The sequence below is a fragment of the Brassica napus genome, chromosome A6, assembly GCF_020379485.1.
Source record: "Brassica napus cultivar Da-Ae chromosome A6, Da-Ae, whole genome shotgun sequence".
In the NCBI taxonomy this organism is placed as follows: Eukaryota; Viridiplantae; Streptophyta; class Magnoliopsida; order Brassicales; family Brassicaceae; genus Brassica; species Brassica napus.
Window position 1 is genome coordinate 26,928,140 of NC_063439.1, and position 23,104 is coordinate 26,951,243.

The following is a 23,104-nucleotide window of genomic DNA, read 5'->3' on the forward strand; positions in this document are numbered from 1 at the left end:
CCGTAGCTCAACTTGTCTGTTTCTTCCTTATTTGATCTATCTTTAATTGTGCAATCCGAGTTCAAATTTTCATTTTGCACCTCCTTTAATAATTTTCCCTTCATTTTAATTTTAAGTTGGGTCAAGCCCAATTAGTGACGCCCTTAAAATACAATCTTGGGTCCATCACTGTTTCAGGTTACAATTCTACTCTCAGAAACTCTTCTTTTAAGTTGTTGCTGCTGCTACTGTTCAGTGGGCTTGGTTTGAATGGTGATGGACCTGTAGTGACACTTTAAATTGTTTTTGAGATCACTCAAATTCACTCCTGGGTCCACTGGGTCCGACACTGGTCACTTTTATTCATGACCCACTTCTTTTTATGTTATCTAGACTTGGAAATCTTTGTATGATCATTGGAGAGGGTGTCGGGAACTGGAATGAAGACTGGCTTGTTGTTGGTGGTGGTGGTGAAGCCTCCGTAGAGGCGGCTACTTCTTCTGCTGAGTACTCCTCCTGTCTGGTTTCAGCAGCAGCCATTTCCGTTATATGGTCGTTTGAAGACGATGCAGGTGCTGCTGGGATAAAGAACTTTGCTTTTGCAGGGATTGGTGGTTTAGCAGATTGTGCAGGAGGTCACTGATACATTGGTCTGTGAGTTTCCACGGCCTTGATTAAAAGTGTCAACGTATCTATCTGCCCAAAAGAAAGTAAAACTACTACTTATAAAGTACTTTATTATCTACTTAACAAGGTAACATCTGATTTCAATGCATGCAGCAGCTTTTCTGAAAAATATATCATACTCACAACCATGGACAAATGTCTCAAAGTGGGCTATTTACCTTGCACGCGCACCAATACATCTACGAGCTGAGAATTGATTCGAACCCTCTGAGATTGGTGGGGTATGACTACCCATAATGATGCTCTTATGTATTTGGTTTTCTTTCTTTTTTTGTAAATGGCTTTCATAGTATTTTGGTGAAATGTGATAGAGAGAAAGATTTTGATTATTATTTTTTTCCTTCACTTTTCCTGAACTACCCATGTATATGTATTGTATGACTATAATTATGAGCATTATCTACAACGATTAATTATGTTATAGAGATGATTATGAATGAGCACATGATGAACCCAACTTGGTTTATTTTTGGTAACGTAGTCCCCCATTGACCCCATAAGTTTCTATAAAGATTATTTTCGTTTTTTATAATGTTTATGCGCTGCAGCATAAAAATATGAAACAGGACTGTGTGTAAAATCTTGACTACAAATATAGAGCCTACAACCCTCCATATATGTTGGGATTGTGAAATCCCGTGTCCAATTCTATTTTATCTTATTAGTACGATATTGTCCACTTTGGGCCTTAGGAGGCTGGCCCGCATGGATTTACTTTTGGTTTCCATCCCAAAAGGCCTCGTACTATTAGAATTGGACATCTCTTTATATATTAGACACTCCTTGTCTAATTATCCAATGTGGGACTTGGATTGACATCTCTCAATATATTCAATATCTGACAATTTTTGTATACAGATTGATCTGAGGGAAAGAAGAAAAAAAATTTGTCAAGACAAAAGAGGCTTCTTAGCGTCGAATTCACACTCAAAACTCTCAATTTGTGAGAATCCTTCTTTGCCTTTAGCCCATAACACAAGGTACAGTCCTATAAACATCAACGCCATTCCTCCCACACTGCATTTTTGTTAATCATTCATTAAAAACAAACAAACATGAATTATTATTATGATCATATATCAAAGTTTACCTTCCAAGGCAAATGGACTCTCCTAATGTCAAAACAGAGAAACCAACTGAGATAACCGTAGCGAAAGGACTAAACATAGAAACCATAACCGGTCCACGTTTCTTCATCGCCCATCCATTAAAGCTAACACATGCTCCACTCACCATCCCTCCCTACCAATTTCAAATACTATGTGTTATAACCATAAAACTATTCATTATTTATGTTTATGAAACATTTATTTAAGCTCACCAGAAGAGAAAAACCAACGAGGTTACCAATACTGATGAGTGATCTTGTAAGTACTTTCCCGCTCTCGTTTTGTAATAACTGTACCAGCATTGTTATCAACACTCCGATCAATGCCGTTATCGCACTTAACGAAATCGGAGCTGGAAACTCAGCTAACGTCGAAGCCTGTAATCATAACCGAGTTTTAGACCAACACTGGAAACTAAACCGACCCGGTTACGAAGAACCGGTTTACTTACTTGGAGGACGACGTTGGTGGATAAGACAAAGACAGCTCCGAGAAGGTAGATACATCCCACGACTCTGTCTCGATCAAACACGAATATTGAAGCATTATCTTTTTCATCTTGAATGATCGAAGCGCTGTGCATTAAGCTCATTGTCAACGCGCCGAACACGCACAACAATGTCCCTAAGATCTTCAGTTTGCTGTACACGCATTTCATATCCATCTTCTCTAACCTGTCCAAGAGAGCAGAACATAGACAATTTAGTGAATGTTGGAGCATTTGATCGACGTTGTTTAAAAAGTGATCTCAACCTAACGATCCAAGCAATAAAGAAAATGAGACCAGGAGCGAGATTAGGCATCGCTGTGGCCATTGCTGGTGACGTCAACCTGATTCCTTCCAGAAACAGAGACTGGAACAGAGTAACCCTGTTTATTTCAAAACACAGACAAAATTTTAATAACGTTTTATACTTTGTTATGACGAAAGACTAATGGAGGATGATACTTACCCTGCAAAGGAGATCAAAACTAGCTTACCAATCAGCCTAGCGCTAAGCTCTTTTGGCCATTGCTTCCTTCAGAAACAACAAAAAAAAAAAAACAAAGACAACATTGTTACTGTCTGAAGAGAAGAACTAAGCGGATTTGTTTATGGACAAACCTTTCGAAGAGAATGGCGAAAGGGGAGAGGATTAAGAAAGTGGCAAAGGTAGAGAAGATGACAATGGTGAAAGGGCCGAGACCGAGTGACATCAAATAACTCATGAGCAAAGAGTTGCCTGCGTATACAAATTGTACCATTACTAAACCTCCTACAATCACCACCTCTTCTATCATCTCCTTCTTCATCTTCTCCTCCTCCTCTTAGTGAAATTGGGATTGATAGAAATCTATGGGAAAAAAACTGCATTGACAAGAAACCCCATTATAAAGCATAATGTGTTCAAAAGATTAGATTGCAATCTTATCTCTTTCTCTTCTTTACCTTCATCCAGAAGATATGTCTGAAATCACCATTTTCTTCCTATCCTTCTCTCTCTCTCTCTCCTTTTACTCCCTCATTATATCCTCTAATGCATTGCTTCTTGTAAGAAAGAAACAGACCCTCCATTCTTATTCCACCTATATTTGCTACTTTCCAAATAACTTTTATGTCTATTTTAAGTCTTTTCTTCATCTCAACCTTCATTCTTCCCCCAAAATAAATATCCACATTTTTTTTAGAAATTTTAGCAAATGTTTGGACTTTGATTATATATGATGTATCATGGGTTCATCTGATTATGAAGGATAAATTCAAATGCTAAGACTTGTGTCGAAGAAAAGTAAAAATCTCGAAATAGTATTACACAGTTTTCTTCATGAATTGTGTAAAGATCTCGAAATAGTATTACACAGTTTTCTTCATGAACAAGCGTTTGGTGTCGCAAAAAAAAAAAAAAAAAAAAACTTCTTGTCTCCTCTGAGGCCCTGATAGTAATAATCTTCATGAATGTAGCAGGTGGTCACCTTGGGACTGAAAGGCCCATCTCTAGAGTAGTACACAGGAAGAGAAAGAACGATTAGGACAGAGACAAAAAACTGGTCTTTGGTTAAAGAAGAAGGAAAGACGGATGCTTTCCGCTTATATGTTCTATATAGTAAAAGTCTTTTAAAAGTGAAACAACAAAGTAGTCAAGCAATCTCATCTAAACAGATTCCTAAATCCAAATTATCATCACCAAGGCATTTTGTTGACAGAGCCCACCTTTAAAAACAACTGCAAATACGTCTCACGTGTCATCGATTCCATCTGGAACAAAAAGCACTTTTACAGATTACTAGAGTATTGTTGGACTAGTTTTTCTTACATTCATATCAAAAGAAAACATCAAGAAACACAATGACAATATGACACGGCTTCAAAATTAAGTCTTTACGGGGGCTTTTTGTTTCCTACTAATTCTTGTTCTCCAATACTTTATTTGGATTTTACTATAACTCAAAAAAAGGTTCGTACTTGATAAAGATGCAAGGATCGATCCCACAATGGTAACGGTGAAATTATGTGCCTGCATGAATCAAGTACTCATAATTAGACAGACACAACGGCACAAAACTCTATTGCTACTCTATAAACATTAATCTACCAACACTACACGATGCAACAACTATCCCGTCAAGCAAGAAAAATTATAAAGCTAAGAATCAACGTAAACAAGAAATAAAGATAGTCATAAAAGAGCATGAAACACTTCATATGTGCAATCAAACAGTTCATCTACAAGTATTAACCTTTCCTCACAGCAATCTAAAATGTATTAGAGGTCGGGAGAGAGAGTACCCTGAGAGAGAGCTCGGCTGCTTCTTGATGTTACGCTAAGGCACGACGTCAGCCTAGCAGCCGCCACCGTGCTGTGAAGCGGCAACAGCGACTGAACACAACCAAGCTCTGATGGACACCTACACACAATTCACCAAACGAAACCCCTAAAACGACGACGACTCACGATGGACTACAAGATTGATTGATTATGAGCATACCTGGAGAAGGAGAATCGGGGAGAAGCTGCCGGTTTAGACGGAATCCGAAACCCGGCGGAGGAAGCACTCGGCGGAGTTCCGGTGCCGATTGGGGATTTGTGAAGCGCGGATCTGACGGCGGATCTGAGAGACGAGACGGAGGATCTGTTCATGAATCTGTTGCAAGCGGAAGCCATTGCGAGATTCGAGCGTCGTCGTTTTCTTCTACGGAGAGGATTTATAGGGTTTTAGGAGACGCCGGAAAATAAAATATCGCTGTTTTTGTTGGGCTTGAGAAATAGATGAGGAGAGTCCATTAAGGAATTTTAATGGGCTTAGGCCCATGTAGTGACAAGTTACGTCATCCAAAGTTGGTGAGGTTTATGACGTGTCAGCCCAAACTACTCGCACTAGAAAGGTACATTTCCATTTCCCTGCGATGCCTAATTTATGTTATCTCTCCATAAACCTTTTCGTTTAAATAACTGTTGATTATTCACCCTTTCTATTTCAACTAAGTATTGAATATTTTTCGAAGTATCTGGTGGTAAGACGAATAAAATAAAATAAAAGTCGGCTCAAAAAAGATAATCTTGTCGTCATCGTGGAGCACCTTTTCCAAAATTTATAACATTTATCTACAAATGTATGATCGATCTATTGGTTTGCTGCTCGCTGCGACTTGTGATTGAATCGCAAAATTACAGATTGTTGTTTGTTTCTTTATACTTTATAGTTGTGACAAAAAAGGAACATCACTGACACAGTCTCAGCAGTCTTGGCTTGAATGTGTGCCCTAAATATACAACTTCGAGCAGACTTGGCGCCCTTGAATATCTAAAACCTTTAAATATACAAAAGATAGAAAAAAAATCCCTAGTTGAATTATGAAAAAATATCTAAATACTTTCACATCTATTCGAACCTATGACTTCCTAAAAACTACTAGCAGAGATGGATAAATATCATTACAGATAGTCAATTCTGATCCCAATTCACTCTCAAACGGATAAGTATTCTCTCTAATGTTAGTCTTTTGAGTATAATAGAATAAAAGTCATAATCGCATCTAGTTAAAACTCGACTTTCGGTTTTTTTTTTTGAAAAATATAAACTGACCAAGTCTACTAACTCCAAAATTAAACATCAAACGTATTTAGATTAATTGACTTTATAAATCGTAATCCCTACAAATATACTATTAGCATATCTTCCAACTTATCTAATCCAATCCGAACTTTAAAATGACAAATAGTTAGTATAATAAGATCATCCATCATTATTGGTGTGACATAACGTTTATTTAAACAGCGGAATATCGAAATGCCAACAGAAGATTCTTATCCTCACATTATATTAAACCGCATTATAGTTGTCACTAATCATGTTAAATATTTCCTAACCTTCGATTAATCAAATAAGAGGCGGTTTGGGCGGCATCCAATAATGCTCCACCACGTCCTATGTGCCCATCATTGGCTCATGCTCTTCACTATATAAACTAGAGCCATGCAAAGCCTCAAGAACAGAAGAAAAAAAAACCCAACACACCAAAAACAAACCAAAAGCAAAAGTCTTCGAGTTTTCTAAAAATGGTGAAGATCGCAGTTGGAAGTTTGGGTGACTCATTCAGTGTTGCATCTCTAAAGGCTTATTTGTCTGAGTTCATCGCAACTCTTATCTTTGTATTCGCTGGTGTTGGCTCTGCTATTGCTTTTGGCAAGATAACCTCTGATGCAGCCTTGGATCCAGCTGGTCTTGTCGCCATTGCGGTGGCCCACGCCTTCGCTTTGTTCGTCGGAGTTTCGGTAGCAGCTAACATCTCCGGTGGCCACTTAAACCCAGCCGTGACTCTTGGTCTTGCTGTTGGAGGAAACATCACACTGATCACAGGTTTCTTGTACTGGGTTGCTCAGTGTCTTGGCTCCACCGTTGCATGCCTTCTCCTTGTCTTCGTTACCAACGGCGAGGTATGTACTAGTTACGTAGAACTAGTTACTCTTGTTTTTAAATTCACTTTGGTTTGTATCGCTTTAAGAATATTTAATATGTTTTTTACATGTTAGCTTAGGTTTGGACCATTTTAGGTTTATTAACTAGGTGGTTTGGTTATCAGTGATTTGACGAATACAAATATTTTTAAGAAGAAATATATACCCTCAGTTTGTAATAGATGATGTTTTAGAATATTTTTTTGGTTTAAATTAAATGATGTTTTAAATTTTCAATGTAAAATTGTTTTATGTTAATTGACTTCTTATATTATGTATATTGTTTTCTTATTGGTTGAATTATGATTAGTTAGATAATTAATAATATTTTTTATTAACATAAATATAAAATTAAATATTTTTAATTTATGTGCACAACTCCAAAGCCCAAATAAAAAAAATGGAGAGAATATATTTAAGACGTAGAATGATTTATTTAGTCACTAAAACTTGTTTTAAGTTATTAAGAATATCTGACAAAAATTATATTACACTAAAAATATTATATTACATGAACATGTCTTAAAATAGTTTGTTTTGTTATTCCGGTTTGCTACAGAGCGTACCTACCCATGGAGTTGGAGCCGGTTTAGGAGCGGTTGAAGCTATCGTGATGGAGATCATTGTGACATTTGCCTTGGTCTACACCGTTTACGCCACAGCTGCTGATCCAAAGAAAGGATCGCTCGGAACCATCGCACCAATCGCTATTGGTTTCATCGTTGGTGCCAACATCCTCGCTGCTGGTCCATTTAGTGGTGGCTCCATGAACCCAGCAAGGTCGTTCGGACCAGCTATTGTCAGTGGAGACTTGTCACAAATCTGGATATACTGGGTGGGTCCACTCGTTGGTGGTGCACTTGCTGGACTCATCTACGGAGACGTGTTCATAGGTTCTCCTTACGAAGCTGTTGAAACCCGCGAGATCCGAGTTTAAATAACCGGGTTTGTGATTTACTTGATGTTTGCTTGTTCATTGGTTTGATGGTTGTGTGTTTGCTTTTCTGTATGTTTGATCTCTCCTTTCTTCTAAGATTGTACGTAGGGAAAAGAGTCATCTCTTGTTCATAATAAGAAAATGTTTATATATTCCACTTTTGTCTTGTGAAAATATGATAGTTTTATGGATGCCAATTTTTTTTTATAAATGATACAAAATTATGGACTCGTAAGCTCCTACATCCCCTATTACTAAGTTTAGATCATTGTAATTTAACCATATCACTCCTAATATGACTTTAACATGTGACTTCTTAAATTCCTATTTAGTAATTTATAGTTTTAATCGCTAGACCAACTTTTTTTTTTTGAGAAACATCGCTAGACCAACTTCTTGTTGGTTTGAATGGCAATATATATTGTGTTATCAAAACAATTCATCCTCACTAATATTGGAAGAAACATGAACATACTTATACCTTTCATCGTCATTTTAATTTCATTATACATGTAAGTTTTAAAAATATATATTATCATTTATACAAAATAAATATCTAATTATAAAAAAAAATATACACCCGCACAAGCTCTAGTAGATATTTAAAAGCTAATGTATATAACAAAAAATACACAACAGTCGATGGATATTCGAACCATCTATAACACGATCGAACTCGTGGGGGAGTATCTTTATAGTAAAAGCGAAAAGTGTTTTATGGTTCCGTGTGATGACAATTATATAGCAGAAAGAAACTGGTCGGTACAGTCACAAACTCTGTTAAAAGTTGTCCGGTCAAATCTTCTTTGGACTCAAAAGGACACGACACAAAGAGCAGCTTACGGCTCTTAAAACAATGCACATGTCTCCATGTTATCCTACTCGCTGTCTTAATTATTTCATTTACATTCTCTAATCTACATTTTGTACCCGTTTGATGGGACATTCCCTGAATCTATGGACTGCGCTCAAAGCACAACTACTTGGTTCTGTGAACCCTCTGTCTACACCTCTCTCTCTCTCATCACCTATATAAGTAACCTGGAGCTTCATTGATGTACATATAGTATTTTCTGACTGAGTTTGAACATTATCTCTAAAACTTCTACAATCATTTTGTTTTTTTTGTTTTGCAAATTTGAGGAGAAAATGGAAGGAAGGTCCTATTTAGATTGGAATGAGAGTTCTTCATCGTTATTTGGATCAGAGAATCTGGAGGAAGAGTTAGAAGTGGTAACTGTGAGAACTGAAAAGGCTTTCTATGGGATTGCTCAGCCTCAGACACCAAGGGAGTCAATGAAGTTTCTGTCCAGATCATGGAGTCTATCCGCTTCTGAAATCTCCAAAGCTCTATCTCACAAACAGAGACAACATCAGAGTCTGTCTACTGTTTCCCATAACAGTCCTAATGTCTTCTTCCAAGATGCTGCTGCAAATCCACTCATGGTATGATCTAAGACCGTTTGACCGGTTTTGAGTTCTGGTTTTGACGATTTGTTGGAAATGCAGGCAGGGAAGATCATGAACTCAAGTGGCAAACGAAAATCAGGGAGGTTATCAATGTGGTTTCACCAAAAGCAACACACCAACTCAAACACCATGAGGAATCCGAAGAGGAAAGACAAAGCACGTGTGGAGAGAGCCCATGTCCACTCTGCTGTGTCCATTGCAGCTCTGGCAGCTGGGTTAGCGTCTGTGATATCCGAGGGAAGCTGCGGTCAAGGGTCAGGCTCCATGATGACGCTGGCTCTAGCCTCAGCTACGGAGCTACTGGCTTCGCATTGCATTGAGATGGCTGAGCAAGCAGGTGCTGATCGTGAATGTGTTGCTGCCACGGTTAGGTCTTCAATTGATATACACAAACCTAGTGATCTCACCACTCTCACAGCCGCAGCTGCAACTGGTGAGTGTTGTATACTTTGGTTGGGTTAGCACGATGGGTGTTTGGTCTGATTTTTGTTGAGAACTGAACCAGCTTTGAGAGGAGAAGCGGCTTTGAAGGCGAGGCAGCCAAAGGAAGCAAGGAAGAACGCGACTATTACACCTTGTGAGAGGAGCTTCTCTGACTCTAGCTGGACTGCAAATTTTCAGTTTAGATTTGATGAACCAAATCTTCCTTTAGAGGGGGATTTGGTACAGTGTGCACAAAACGGTAAATCCTATTCTTCTATTATCAGGTCAAGACTTGTTCCACTAGTTAAGATGCTTATACTAAACTTTGTCAGCAGGAGCACATCGACTTAAGCGAGTTTGTGTCTATATCAACAACAAGTCTCAGGTACTTGAGTTAGAGACACAGATTATATTGTTTCATATTGTATACTAGAAGCTTAACAATAGAGCTCTATGAATTTCTCAGGTAATGATCAAACTCAAAAGCAAACACATCGGAGGAACATTCTCCAAAAAGATCAAATGTAAGTGTTTTCTATTATTATTTTTTCCAAGAGTTAGGGAAATTACTTGAAACATGGAACTCTGAAGCTTCTTGTTTCCTTTTGAAGGCGTTGTTTATGGAGTCTGCGACGAGATATCTGCATGGCCTTACAGTAAAGATAGAGAAGAAAACTCAGAAGAAGTCTATTTTGGTCTTAAAACAGGACAGGGTCTTTTGGAGTTTAAGTGCAAGAGTAAGACTCAAAAGCAGAGATGGGTTGCTGGGATTCAGTCTACTCTCCGCCAAGTAACTTGTCTCGAGGCTGACAAATGCTCTCTCGAATCTTTGAGCCTCAGTGATCGTATGCGATAGAGAATCCTGTAAATAACTTGTTCACATTAACTGCAAGTGAATCAGAAATCTTCAAGAGAATTGTTATAACTTTCTTTTGAGTTATTCATACAACAAATAGTCTTTGCTTGTTCTATTAGAATACAACAGTCTTGTTTGCTCCATAAGGTAACACACGTAGTTCGCAGTATGACTTTATAGCTTTTGTTAGGCATTTTTTCTCGAGGTCCTCAGATTTCTGGACAAAGCTCCTTAGATTGTCCCGGTGGGAAACACTCTCAACCTTTAAAAGTAAAAATCAAATTCAGACAGAATAATTGAGAAGATGATGAAGAACACTAACATATTCTCAGAAGGAAGGTACTAATCAAATAGTTGGTAGACAAAGTTACCATTTGTTCAATGATAGGCCCTGCATCAAGTTCCTCAGTAACAAAGTGACTTGTTGCTCCAATCAGCTTCACACCTGCATCAAACGCCTGCACAAAGAATCTAGAATACTAAGAGACACATAACAAAGAGACAAGGTATAAAAGCCATGAGAAAACCGAAAGACCTGTTTGGCTGGATATCCGCCCTTGAATGATGGCAAGAGACCATGGTGAATATTGATTACATCCTTTCCATAACCTTTCAAGAACTTACCCGATAGAATCTGCCAGAAGAAAATGTCCTTTCTCGGTTTAGAAAGAGGAGTGACTAAGTTGTAACATTCATCCAAAAGGCTCAACATGACTGTTTAGTTTTTAGTAACAATCTGTTCCTAACCCCATTTGATTAAGGAAAGAAAAACAGATTAGGCAAAGACGAACAAGAATCTGATATATACCTGCATGTATCTAGCGAGAACTAAGAAGTCAGTGTCTTTAACCAAATCCAAAATCTCATCTTCTCGTTTATTATCTTTAGTTGTGGCTACATAATGATACGGAATGCCATGCCTCTCAAGAAACCGCATAACATGAGTGTTTGAAGCTCTCTCATGATTGCTGTAAACACACATGCTTAGATAACATATGGATTCAGCTTGATTAAAAAGGAACTATTATCACACCTTATCACACATGTTATATCCACAGGGAGCTTTCCGTCTTGCCATCTATGCAACATTTCCACCAGACAATGATCCTGTTTAGAAAGTAGAAGAGCAATCTTATACTTGGGATCTATAGAAGGAACACGAACAACAGAGTTCATGGCACCGAATCTTTGCGCAATAGCTTGAAAGTCTTCACTCATTTGCTCTCTCGGCCATTTCACCGGATCAAATATAAACTCACTGTCAAAAAGAAACCATCTTTACAACATCACCACTATCAAAAGCTTTTGACTTTCACTCTACCTGCGAGAGTAGAAGACGTTGTTGTTCTCAGGAACAAAGACATCGTAGCCGAGAATGTTTCCGCCTTTAGCTGCAATACAATCTGATAGCTTTGCTACGATTCCAACTGCGTCCTGTAACCAACCAATGGGATTCGAATTTGAAATCGAAGAGGAGCAAAAAAGGAAGAGACTTTTTGATACCTGGCAGTGGAAGACATGGACGCCGGGAATGAGAACGGGTGAGACGGAGGAATCGAGAGACTCGCCGTGAAACCGCGAAGCAGAGGATCTGAGAACAAAGTTCTTAGAGACACAAGTAGCTCTCTCGGAGATGATTCTTCGCATCATCATCATCCTCTCACTCTCGGCCTCAACGAGACCAATCACGGTCCCGGTTCCCGAGAGGATCCCTCCACTATCTTTTTTTTGTCCTACTTTTACTACTTTTTTATTTTCTTTTTATATCAAAGTTGTGTTGTCTTTTTATTTTTTTAATAATGTCCGAACTCCGGGTGAACAATCGGGTATCCGTTTAGATTCGGTTCAGGTCTATTCAGATTTCAAATTTTTGAGACTAAAGATTTTAATTTCATTTGGATATTTATAAAAATTTGTTTGGGTTAGGTTAAGATCTTTGCGGGCTCTGTCTGGATTCGGATAATATGTTTAAACTATTTTAAAAAATAATTAAATTTATATACTTTAAATTTCTCAAAATATAAAAATAAAAATAATATATAACATATAAATTTAAATAATTCCCGTCAAAAAACATAAAATTAATATAAAAATTGGTTTAACTTGAATATTTGGATGGGGATCAATAGTTATTTCATGTGCTTTTGGTGTTTTGACTATTGTTTAGCCATTTTAGGCATTCACTTTTGACTACTTGTATATGTTTTATGCATTTTGAAAAATTTCAAGATATCTTATATAATGGATATCTTTTGGATATTAATATATAAATTATTAATATATTTAATTTTATAAATTTGATTCGAATATATTCGGATATCCAGAATATTTTGGTTCGGGTCGGATTCAGTTTTGGTTTTCTAGATACCAAAGTTTTGAACCCGTTCGGATATTTAACAAGTTTTGGTTCAGGTTCGATACTAATTTTTTAGATCATATTTAGTTTAGTTCTTAGGATTTGGATATTTTTTATCTAGCCTTACCGAAGACTATTAAGAAAATTGTCCCTTTTTTGTGTTCTTCGTCAATGGGTCTCCATATGATAAGGCATAGGCTATAGGCAATGATATGTGTTGGGCACTGCTTATTTGTCAGATTAGCTTATATCTGCCTTTGACTTCCTCTTGGTCCAGCACCAGCTTGCTCTTTGTTGTTGACTGAGCTTTGAGAGATTTTCATTTGGTTGCCGTCAAAGAGAGAATGGGTTAGAAAGAATGTGAGTATCTTTCGTTATTCTCAGGGTTGAGATTGCTGGTTTTGTTGGCATTTCCTATATATGCGCTGCTCCATTAACTTTATGCGTAGGTTTTGTTGGCAATGGTGTCTGAGGGGGTATTCTTAATGTTGTTTTAGGCATTAGCTTTAACTTTAAATAAGAGATATAAGAGACGTCTCTTAACTTTTTTTAGTTAAAAGATAAGAGACCGTATATACGCTAAAAGATCCAATCTAAGAGACGTGCAATAAACATGCTCTAAGCATCTCCTTTTAGAGATAGAGCATTCCCACAAAAACAGATATCTCCTTCTGGGGGAGTGTTGATAGCAAGAACCTTCCATGAATCAGATTTAAAATCGTACATCTCATAAGGATATTGAAACAATATTAAAATCTCTTTTGTAAAACTGAGCAAAGTGGTAACACACTTAAATTCATGTTAACTCAGGAGTAAGAAACGGTCAACGTTTCTTTTAAAGACTAGTTATTACTAAAAGAAAAAAGAGGTTATTTGATCTTGTAACTAAACACGTGTGCCTGAACCCACTCGTAACTCAAAAAGAAAATGGTGAGCTGTATGATTTCATTTTCATTCTATCCAAACGTCCAAAACCCCATGCTACGTGGAGACAATAGCATCGTTAGTTTGATGTTTGGTCGGAGAAAATCGTAACTTGTCTTTCTGCTTTCAAACGTCGGTTAAGATCAACGAAGATAGAATCACTACGTAAGCAAGGAACGCAAACAACGCTATCTGTATCAACAACCTTGGATTCTCTCTCATGTTTGGTGACGTAACCGACCTATTGCAAAAGCTTTTGTTACTAACAAAGCCACCAAAAGTAAGATTTGGGATTGTTGGTTTTACCTTGCGATACGCTGCGAGAGCCGATGGAATGGTAAACTTTGGATGAAGACGATGCCTGGTCCCGTTAGAGTCGCCATTACCACGTTATCACCCTTTTCGATTGCACAGAGAGAGTCAGATAAATGAGAGAAGTAATGAATCTTCTACTCCTTAAAAAGTTTAGGATGCAAAGGAGAGTGTAAATATACCCCGAATACTGCTCGTCTCAGAGGAGCATTATTGTATTTGATTTGGACATCGATAGAGGGAGTGAGAGCAGCGATGCAAGACACGTCAATGTTAAGAACTTCTCCTACCTCCAGAACTTTTTGTACAACTAACATGTTTGAGATGGTAATGTCAGTCTCTTTTTGGGGATAAGGCGTAAACAGAAACAGCATTTTGGTTGAGATTAAAACTCACCTGAGCCACCTGCGAGGCTAGGATGAAAGCAAGACCTTGTCCAGATAAGCGCTGTCCCAGAAATCCCTACAACAACAACCTTAACGTGAGTATAAGCCAGACAAGGATTTATAGGATTGGTAATAATACTAATGTAGAAACTGCATCTCTTTAATATGCGAGGCTTTCCTATGTAAAAATAAACATATCAGTAAAGGTAAGCGCAGTGAATTGTTTCTTCTTACCTCTGAACCAGCGACAACGATGTTTCTTGCCGTCTGGTCAACGGAGTTGACAACTTTTACATCATTGATGGAACAAAGAAATGCATCTGGCTACTCAACAACAACAAAAAAAGACAAAAGGTTTTTAAATTTACGCAAACTCTGAAGAACCTTGATTTAAATGAGGAAGAAGCTGAGAGTTTAGGAACAGAGACTCTACCTGGCACAAGATCTCACCTCCAAACATTGCCAAATCGATCTACAGGGAAACAAAACTACCAAAGATCAAAAATACAATGAGAAACTTATACCAGACGAGGGTGATAAAGAGGAGGATTATAGCAACATGGAAAGCTTAAAATCACTAACCGGGAGAATCCTAGCCAAATAAGGTGCAGCAATACCCACAAATCCATCGTTTGGCCCCGTATTCCGAAGAACTACGCTGCTTACACTCTTGCCCAAAATCCACTGCAAGACTCCAACTTCTTGTTCAGGAGTATATGTATTTTCCATCTCAACGGACCCAGACATGTAGCACATGGAACCTACAATACCGTAAAACAAATTAGTAACACAAATCAATAGTAAATAAACTGAATAGAGAAGTAATTTTACAGGGAAGTACCAGGACTTTCTCCTCTGACTTTAACATTATCTGCTTGGGAACAATCAGTGGCTGTAATAGTTATAAGGACGATATGATTTATAACAACAAGAAGAAGAAAAGATGAAGCTCTTTTACCTGAACAACTTGAGCTTCACCACCAAGAATCTGAAAAGGTGTAATCGTATCTTGCTGACTCTGCATCACATGATCACTTATAAGATAACACAAGATTGATACAGACGTAACATTGCTTATTAGTGGCGTAATCACATCATCTCAGAAAAGTATGACCAAGGAGAAGTTTCTCAATATTAGGTTGAGCAATCATAAATCTAAGTATCACCAATTGGCCGGATCATCCGTTCACCTATTGAAATCAAAACTAACTGAAGAAGGCGACAACAAAATCCACATCGAATTATCTAACTCCTACTTACAATGAATCTCAACTACCATCAGATTGCAAATAGAATACATGATCATCTTGAGCGAGATGATCGAAGAGAGACAATCAATAGCTAGTGGCAGCAACACGTAAATACCCAAAAAAAAAAAACTCGGTCTTAATGCTTTCGAAACACTCTCCAAGAGAAGGAGGGTCATCATTGTGCTATACCCATTGGCCATTACATACTATACTTGGGACTTTCTACCAAATCATCCTAGTGACAAACCTTTTGAGTACAACAAACACGACATATAGAAATAAAAGCGTTAGAAACTTCTTGGACGCCATGACCCGGAGGTTGACTCGAACACCATATTTTCTCATCAGCTGCAACACCGAACTACACACCATCACCACCCCTCGCAGTATCATCCTCCCCGCATCTCCAGCTCCAGTAACGTTCCTCGCATCCACCTCAGATACGTCTACATACGACACCGACTCTGAATTCTCCTTCTTGTCATTGTTGGTCACAGGTTGGTTTAGCGCGAGACGTTCGTTGAGCCAGATGGAGATGTTGATTAGTAGCTTAGCCATCCATGCAACCTCGTCTTCTGACACGGGACGGGTCATCCAGTCTCCTTTGTACTTCACACTGCTTGCCATTTGGTTCCTAGCACCGCGTGGCTTGAAGAGCTCATCGCGGTTTTTTTGGGGATGGTCCATCTCTAAGGAAAAAGCGATTGGTTTTATGACATGCCCGCCAAAGAAGTTAGACACCACTTGATTTAGTGAATCTACGCATTTTAGGGCTTCCGAGAGGTTTTTCTCTGGCACAGCTTGCAGTTCGGCTTCTGCGCGCAGAATGAATAGCTGCAATTGTACAAAAGAACAAAGAGGGTATGAAAAATGTTGAAGACATTTAAGCTCCACTTCACTAAGGGATTCAAATGCCTCTACAACTAAAATTAGATAGCAAGTGCGCAGATGTGTTCTCATGGACTGATGGCTCCTCGATACATCTAGTAGAGGACTAAAACAAACTACGACAGAAGAATAAGTTTTGAAAGTATGTTTACATAGAGCAATTTTCAAACACAGTTCTAGATACTATCCTACAAAATATCAACCTCCTTCTGCTTTATATTCCTAAACTGTCACTGCAGTAGATAATAGAGGGAAGACATTAAACCTGAAGCAGTTGTTGCCCGCCATCTTCGCAATCATTAAAGAGTTTCAGGTCCTTGTTCCAGTTTTCATGCAAGAATGACCCATCAGCATTGCTCTCGCACAGCCCATCTTCCCAGTCCTGAAGTTCAACAAGCAATTAAACATGAATTTCAAAGGGGTTGCTTCTGCAGTGTTTTGCTTACTTTAACAAAAGTGTTAGTTGCAAGCGCCTAAATTTCCAAGGGTGCTATGATGACGAATAAATAATATTGAGGGGTTGCTTCTACAGTGTTTTGTTTACTTTATGATGATCCCAGAGAACAGAGAACAGATAACAAATGGTATTGAGGGAAAACATAGGCATACCTTCAACTGCTCACGGATAGAAGGAACAAATCTAGAGAGCTCGTTCACTGTTGAATTTCCTGGTCCAGTTTGTTTAGAGTGAAAGGCTTTGTCAATATTCTTCATCAGAACCAAAAGATCTTTGGACGATGTCAATATACTCATCACCTGTTTAGAAAAACGCAGTAGATTCATTCAGTCACGTTAAGATTTAGAAACAAAAGTCTTGCAATCCATATTCTAACACATGAAACCATGTCTGAGAAATATAGCTTAAGCAAAGGATCAAACCTTCAGAACCATCTGAGTTATTGTTTCTGGATCTGTGTGAAGGAACTTGTGCGCAAAGCCAATAAAATGCATAACCAGAGAACTGTAGTAGAGATAATTTGATATCACATAGCTCTGCCACAAAGACGTGTATCCACAACCACGTGATTCATAAGACTCTTCCTTTTTAGCATCTTTTATAGATCCATTTAAAGCAGCTTCGAGATCTGAGAAATCATCCAAACTGATCATCCATGGTTCCAGGTACGCAACCCATATAGAGAACACCTGAGATGCATTCTTAATAGAACTCCCAATGGGGCAGAACAAGAAACTCCTCAATATATACCGATAAAGAGGCCTCTGTAAATGGCTATTCCAGGAAGTGAGTGGCCTGAGGCTCAAATTAGCGACATGGGATGATGATCTTGAAGTAGGTGTCTTCCACCGTGGACTCTCGCCATGCTCAATATAGTTTTCACTACCAACACCACATGTAACCCAGCTCAAATTCAGATACTTGACAAGCAACTTCACAACTTCTTCCAACCCACAAGTAGGCGGAGGCGCAACACCAAAAGACTTAGCCGTAACAACAGGAAACGGTGAAAAGTCATTCTCAACAATCCAATAGTGAACAAACAGACTCACCAAGAACTCAGCTCTCGCCATTAAAGACCCATCAAATCCATTTCCGTATTGCAAAAGAGAGCTACGATAAGGCTGGTGCGCGTTCAAATAAAAAACAGGAACAAACGCTTTCAGATAGGAGTAAAGAATCTTCACGTAGAGATTACACTCCACCTTCTGATCTGAATCACGCTTGCTACTCCCTGGAAAGCCTTTGATACGCGTCCAGCTCTCTAACCTAGACATCTTTTTCTTTGGAATGGGAATCATATTCATAGACGAACTCTCGTTGTTTCCTCTACAAACGGGATAATAGGAGAGCCAAAACATGTAATACTCGAAAACATTGACCCGAACTTCACACGATGCACCTTCCTCGATTTTACCTTTCAGAAAGGGGCACAAATTAGATAACGCGGTTCGATCTTTCTCGCTTGATAGCATGAACCGAGCGTACTCAGGTAAACGTTCGGTAGGGAAAACGTATTTAACGAGAGATAACTTGTCGACGGCAAAGATTGAGCTCATGAGTATTCCACTAGGGGATAAGAGAGAGAACACTCTTCCCGATAGATCTGAATCGTTACCCGCCGTGATTACATCGATCCAACCGTTCGGCGGGGAAGACGATTGAGCCGGAGATGGAGCGGTTGCGTCGCCGAAGCCGAAGATCTTGCAGATTAAGCTCGGGAAGGTGATGGAGAAGAAATGGCGGCACTGATCAGGCGTATGCGAGTGAAGAAACGATTCCACGGAAGAGCAAGCCGCGGAGATAGCCGACGGCGTCGAAGCTGCGAGTATGGTTGATGCGAGGTCTTGCGATAGCGAGAGTGAATCGACGGTGTACGAGTGCGGAAGCATAGCTAGATACGGTGACGAAACTAGGGTTTACGCCGGAGAAGAAGGGTTTGAAATGTGAGTGAGACCTAAATCGCGCCTTGTGAATGAGAAACCCAAAAAGGCCAAATGGGACAAAAAGGAAATCAACCAGAGGAAGAAAAAGAGGGCGTTACGTGACACGTGGCGTCGGCTTATGTGAGGGCGGTTAACTTCTCATTAATTAACTTTTACCGAAGAGGTCATCGGGTGAACGCGGGAACATTCTCGAGTGAGCGCCCTGAATTGAACGCTCCCGATTTTGATACGTCATTAAGGCCCATTACAAGCTCATTTAAGTCTAGCCCATCTGGATTTCTGCATCTGTGCATCTACTCAAAGCTGCAAGCAGAATCCAGCCAAGGAAAAAGTTTCCAATATGATCTCTTAAAATCTAGAGGCGATGTTATCCTATGTATTATCTAATTTATCATGCAATGGGGTCTGGAGCAAGTAAATGTTTGTTTGATTGAGGTTCTAATAAAATTTGGCCCAAACTAAAGAGGGTTTTTAATTGTGGTTGACCCAAAGAATTTTGGGCCTACGCAGATCCTAAGGCCCAAGTCATGTCTGCTTCCGAAAAAATTATTGAGATGGTAATTATGAAAATTTTAGTACCATTTTTTTTTTGTTTGGTGAGAACTAATTCCAAAAAATATATTGACAAAAATGAATTGAATACAATTCAACAACCATAAACTTGAAGAAGAACAGAGAGAAAGTTGAAAGAGAGAGAAAGTAGATCTGCGGTGGTTTCGGCGTTCGGTCGGCGCGTGAGCGTCCGTGCCGACGCCGGAGTCCGTCGTCCTTCAGTTTAATAGTTTTGGAATTGTCTTCTCCTCATCTCCTTCAGTGGCCGCCTTGTCTGACCTCTGGCCAAACACCCACCGTGGTGGTTCTGATCTTGGAGTGAAGACGCGGTTACTTGGAGGGTTGGCGCGGTGAAGATGATAGTTGGTTGGGTCCTGTTTCCGGGAGGTGGAGGCTTCCACAGCTTCGCCGCCGCCGGTTCTTGTCGCCGCGAGGTGGAAGCTTCTTCAGTTTCGCCGTAGTCGGTTCTAGTCGCCGGGAGGTGATGGCTACCACAGCCTTGCGTCGTCGGCTGTAGGTATATCAGTGGGTTTGTTTAGGGTTTTTAGGATCCGTTCTTTAGATCTGGTTGGTTGTCTTGCGGGTTTAGTGTTTGAGAGGTTGGGCCTTGTCGGAGGAGCTCTCGAAGAGTGTTGAGGCTCTCCGATGAGTTGATGAAGCGAAGAAAAGAGATGGTTTCGACGGAGGCTCTCCAGGTTATGAGCTCCGGCGAAAGGAAGTGGCGGTGATGTGGTACCGATGGAGACCTGCGGCGAAGACGGTCAAGTCGAGATGGTGGCGACGCGTGTCGTCCTGAGAGTTTAGATGCTCACACGTGTTCAGTTGCCACCCTCCTTGTTGCGTAGTTCGGCCGACGTCGTTCGGGAGTTAAATGGTTGGGCCGACGGCCCGTTAATGGATTCGGTTTTAATGTTTTGGGCCTGTTGCCTTTTAGTTGTATCTGGGCTTCGGAATATGTTATCTGGGCTTGGCCCGTTTTCTTTAATTAAAAATTATCCAGACGGAAAAAAAAAACAATTCAACAACCATGTCACTGATATTTTTTGGAGACTACTACCATTTTCTCATATTTCCATCCTCTAGGATTAATATGTGACTGAAATGGGTGATTTTTAATTTATTAAGGATAGTTAAAAACAGAGAAAACTAAAATTATTGGCATTGCTCGAATTCTTGTAAACACGGACGGCCCAAAAGGTGTTCTTGCTGAGTTCAAGCTCAATCTTGATTACGTTGAATCTATTTGATAACTCCATTAATGGGTTGTTGAGATAAACCCTTGAATTTCAGCAATGTAAGTTACTCTGGTTGTTTATTATTGTACACCAGTTGTTTATAGAGAGACTCATATAATAATAAAACTCAACAAGAGCTTTCTGTTTTGTTTTGTTTTGTTTAATAACACTTCTTCACTAAAGTACTTTCTGGTTTATGATATTTCTAGTGCATCTTCAGAGCGAGATCTCCAAGTTTTTCGTGATGGAGCTTCACAATCTGCCAACCATTTCACAAAATGCAAGTAAGACCCAGTAATTGCATTCTTATGATTATTATTTTTACTACAGACAGAAATTCTCAAAATCATCGTTTGTAAAGAATGTGCAGTGTTTTAAATTTAAATATGTGAAACCGACCAAATTTAGATAATTTGTTAATTCAATTGCCTAAACCAAATAATAAACATTCTGATGCTTATAGCTGAGTATTTCAATATTTTTTGTTTTGTCTGAAATATTATGTTCATACATGTTAGCTTATTGTAAGACTTTTAGCTCCTAACATTGAGAATAACACTTTCAAATTCATGTACTCCTTTTGGGATTGCTCAACTGGATATGATATATTTGTTTAACTAAAAATTAAAACAAGAAAAAACATGTAGAAAGAATCAAAGAAGAAAAGGATGAACGGATGTTTGACCTTTGACTACAAATATTTTAACTAGAAGTGCACGTGTGGGTGTCACACACACGTGTGCTTCGCTGTAATGGGTGGGTTTTGTTCGCATAGGAATATGTGCACCACGTCAGTTCCACATGGTATGCTAAGAACTAAGCACTAATCAACTTGGTCCTCTTTTTCCATTTTTTATTACAATTTCGAAGCTTGCTTTGAAGATTCTTCAGACCATTTTCATTCTTTTTTTTTTCGGTGTAAATGTTAAAATTCATACCAAGACTTTCCTTTTACAATGTTTGTGGTGATCCACTTATTACAACAAGAAAATAGAGCAAGCAGTTACAAGTAGAAAGAGCAGATTAGAGCAGAACATACTAGGGGTCAGGCGGTGGAATGCGGAAGTACACCAGGAGGGGAGAAGGAGCTGCATCAGAAGGCGGCGGGATGGAGATGAGGCGGTCACGTACCAGGCGATCTACACGAGCAGCAACAGCAGCTTCAGACGACGACTCTCGCCGGAAGATTCGAGAGTTCCTCTCCCTCCAAACGCAGTAGATAATGCATTGCAGCAGCAGCTTAATCACCGCAAGAAGAGACGCAGAAGAAACCACCTGGTGATTAGAAAGAATAACAGCAGCTTCCTGAAACGACAGTGGTGGTGAGGCAATGACATGACCACAGAAACGTGACCAGACCGCACCAACATAAGGACATCCGAAGAAAAGGTGCGGATGAGATTCAAACTCCGTAGAGCATAGAACACACTGCAAGGGAACAGCAAGACCCCAAGAAGCAAGCCTGTCTCTTGTTGGTAACCTTGATAGCATAGCCATCCAAGTAATGAAGGAGCATCTAGGAATCTCCTCCTTGAACCAGACCATTGAGTATCACTGGACCGTAGGAGCTATCTCACGGATGGAGTGCCAAGTTGCCTTAGTGGAAAACTTAGGAACAAAGTGGCCTTCCCTGTTACGCCATAGATACTTGTCGCTGCCTCTCTCCAAGATTGGAGGAGTCATAGTTGATAGGACCGTCTGAAGCGTCTCCGCGACGTCCGATCTTGCTGCTGGAAGAGACCATTCTCCATTAACGGTGGCCTCAATGACAGAAGCACCTAGTCTGATACGGAGATTCCGTGGCCCTTTCTGGCCAAAAGCTTGAATCAGGGGGCCTAGATCAGTCCAGAAATCATACCAGAAACTGGCGGTTCTACCGTCACCAATACAGCATCGAAGAAATCATACCATTTTCATTCTTTCCTTATAATCATTGACGTAATTAGACTTTCAATCAAATTTGTCTATATAGTATATATACCATTGATGAAATTCTAAATCGGTCTATTTATTTTGGGCATGGGAATCTCAATGATCATATTACGGACAGTCATAATAAGCCTAGATTTAAACGTCAGAAACAATCAAAATGTTACCCTTTGATATATGTTCATAAAGCTTCAGTTATATGGAAAATATAACAATCCAACAATCATGTGATGCAAATTTGTCTGATGATTAATCTTTCCCTAAATCTGGAAAAGAAAATTAAATCAAAAATTCCACTTAGTAGTTTAGGTACATGTGATAAAACAATTGGACAAAAATATTTAGTTAGAAAATTATTGGTTAGTTAGGTCTAGAGAACATATTGAATATCGAAAAATGATTAGATCTCGCCAATGATGACTTCATTCTACGGCCAGTGCTGTAAAGATCAATCAAAGCTAATATACACAT

The 23,104-nt window shown here is 39.2% G+C and overlaps 8 protein-coding genes across 16 annotated transcripts; 2 read left to right on the forward strand and 6 right to left on the reverse strand.

Annotated features, from left to right (window-relative positions):
• Window positions 1–1,291: 1,291 nt before the first annotated feature.
• On the reverse strand, window positions 1,292–3,319 carry LOC106399427 (WAT1-related protein At5g47470). The gene is made up of 8 exons (XM_013839909.3): window positions 3,205–3,319; window positions 2,881–3,123; window positions 2,729–2,794; window positions 2,529–2,645; window positions 2,227–2,449; window positions 1,988–2,152; window positions 1,757–1,908; window positions 1,292–1,683 (listed from the first exon to the last, which is right to left on the reverse strand). The coding sequence occupies exons 2-8, from the start codon at window positions 3,066–3,068 to the stop codon at window positions 1,557–1,559; spliced, it is 1,038 nt and encodes a 345-aa protein (XP_013695363.1). The 5' UTR covers window positions 3,069–3,123; window positions 3,205–3,319; the 3' UTR covers window positions 1,292–1,556.
• Window positions 3,320–3,541: 222 nt separating this feature from the next.
• LOC106399429 (protein NONRESPONDING TO OXYLIPINS 2, mitochondrial) lies at window positions 3,542–4,993 on the reverse strand. 5 transcript variants are annotated; one of them, XR_002652909.2, is made up of 5 exons: window positions 4,743–4,993; window positions 4,543–4,661; window positions 4,219–4,270; window positions 3,967–4,011; window positions 3,542–3,750 (listed from the first exon to the last, which is right to left on the reverse strand). XR_002652909.2 is itself a non-coding variant. In XM_022688003.2 (4 exons), the coding sequence occupies exons 1-3, from the start codon at window positions 4,916–4,918 to the stop codon at window positions 3,992–3,994; spliced, it is 315 nt and encodes a 104-aa protein (XP_022543724.1). In that variant the 5' UTR covers window positions 4,919–4,993; the 3' UTR covers window positions 3,542–3,750; window positions 3,967–3,991. The 5 variants fall into 5 exon arrangements, 4 of the variants coding, with proteins under 4 accessions (XP_022543724.1, XP_013695367.1, XP_013695365.1 ...); XM_022688003.2 differs by lacking the exon at window positions 4,219–4,270; XM_013839913.3 differs by lacking the exon at window positions 3,967–4,011.
• A 1,245-nt stretch (window positions 4,994–6,238) lies between these two features.
• Window positions 6,239–7,801, forward strand: LOC106399428 (aquaporin TIP2-3). The gene is made up of 2 exons (XM_013839910.3): window positions 6,239–6,691; window positions 7,272–7,801. The coding sequence occupies exons 1-2, from the start codon at window positions 6,314–6,316 to the stop codon at window positions 7,647–7,649; spliced, it is 756 nt and encodes a 251-aa protein (XP_013695364.2). The 5' UTR covers window positions 6,239–6,313; the 3' UTR covers window positions 7,650–7,801.
• Window positions 7,802–7,976: 175 nt separating this feature from the next.
• On the forward strand, window positions 7,977–10,398 carry LOC106402096 (VAN3-binding protein). Its single transcript, XM_013842749.3, has 6 exons — window positions 7,977–9,095; window positions 9,159–9,552; window positions 9,625–9,801; window positions 9,878–9,927; window positions 10,009–10,066; window positions 10,154–10,398. Exons 1-6 carry the CDS (start codon window positions 8,799–8,801, stop codon window positions 10,396–10,398), a joined length of 1,221 nt encoding a protein of 406 aa, XP_013698203.2. The 5' UTR covers window positions 7,977–8,798.
• LOC106402097 (formyltetrahydrofolate deformylase 1, mitochondrial) lies at window positions 9,989–12,161 on the reverse strand. 4 transcript variants are annotated; one of them, XM_048781377.1, is made up of 8 exons: window positions 11,902–12,161; window positions 11,720–11,832; window positions 11,432–11,656; window positions 11,207–11,366; window positions 10,934–11,032; window positions 10,770–10,856; window positions 10,490–10,660; window positions 9,989–10,404 (listed from the first exon to the last, which is right to left on the reverse strand). In XM_048781377.1, exons 1-7 carry the CDS (start codon window positions 12,052–12,054, stop codon window positions 10,514–10,516), a joined length of 984 nt encoding a protein of 327 aa, XP_048637334.1. In that variant the 5' UTR covers window positions 12,055–12,161; the 3' UTR covers window positions 9,989–10,404; window positions 10,490–10,513. The 4 variants fall into 4 exon arrangements, with proteins under 4 accessions (XP_048637334.1, XP_022543723.2, XP_013698206.2 ...); XM_022688002.2 differs by having other exon boundaries at window positions 11,432–11,674; window positions 11,902–12,160; XM_013842752.3 differs by lacking the exon at window positions 9,989–10,404 and having other exon boundaries at window positions 10,445–10,660.
• A 1,412-nt stretch (window positions 12,162–13,573) lies between these two features.
• Window positions 13,574–15,400, reverse strand: LOC125610041. The gene is made up of 8 exons (XM_048781696.1): window positions 15,335–15,400; window positions 15,208–15,268; window positions 14,959–15,137; window positions 14,810–14,848; window positions 14,611–14,700; window positions 14,387–14,465; window positions 14,173–14,300; window positions 13,574–14,076 (listed from the first exon to the last, which is right to left on the reverse strand). Exons 1-8 carry the CDS (start codon window positions 15,398–15,400, stop codon window positions 13,981–13,983), a joined length of 738 nt encoding a protein of 245 aa, XP_048637653.1. The 3' UTR covers window positions 13,574–13,980.
• A 98-nt stretch (window positions 15,401–15,498) lies between these two features.
• On the reverse strand, window positions 15,499–18,984 carry LOC106397619. Of its 2 annotated transcripts, XR_007339957.1 has the most exons (5): window positions 17,394–18,984; window positions 17,124–17,270; window positions 16,780–16,896; window positions 15,787–16,460; window positions 15,499–15,610 (listed from the first exon to the last, which is right to left on the reverse strand). XR_007339957.1 is itself a non-coding variant. In XM_013838235.3 (4 exons), exons 1-4 carry the CDS (start codon window positions 18,861–18,863, stop codon window positions 15,849–15,851), a joined length of 2,346 nt encoding a protein of 781 aa, XP_013693689.2. In that variant the 5' UTR covers window positions 18,864–18,984; the 3' UTR covers window positions 15,783–15,848. The 2 variants fall into 2 exon arrangements, 1 of the variants encoding a protein (XP_013693689.2); XM_013838235.3 differs by lacking the exon at window positions 15,499–15,610 and having other exon boundaries at window positions 15,783–16,460.
• Window positions 18,985–21,742: 2,758 nt separating this feature from the next.
• On the reverse strand, window positions 21,743–22,249 carry LOC106398599. The gene has a single exon (XM_013839126.1). The coding sequence runs from the start codon at window positions 22,247–22,249 to the stop codon at window positions 21,743–21,745; it is 507 nt and encodes a 168-aa protein (XP_013694580.1).
• Window positions 22,250–23,104: the final 855 nt, after the last annotated feature.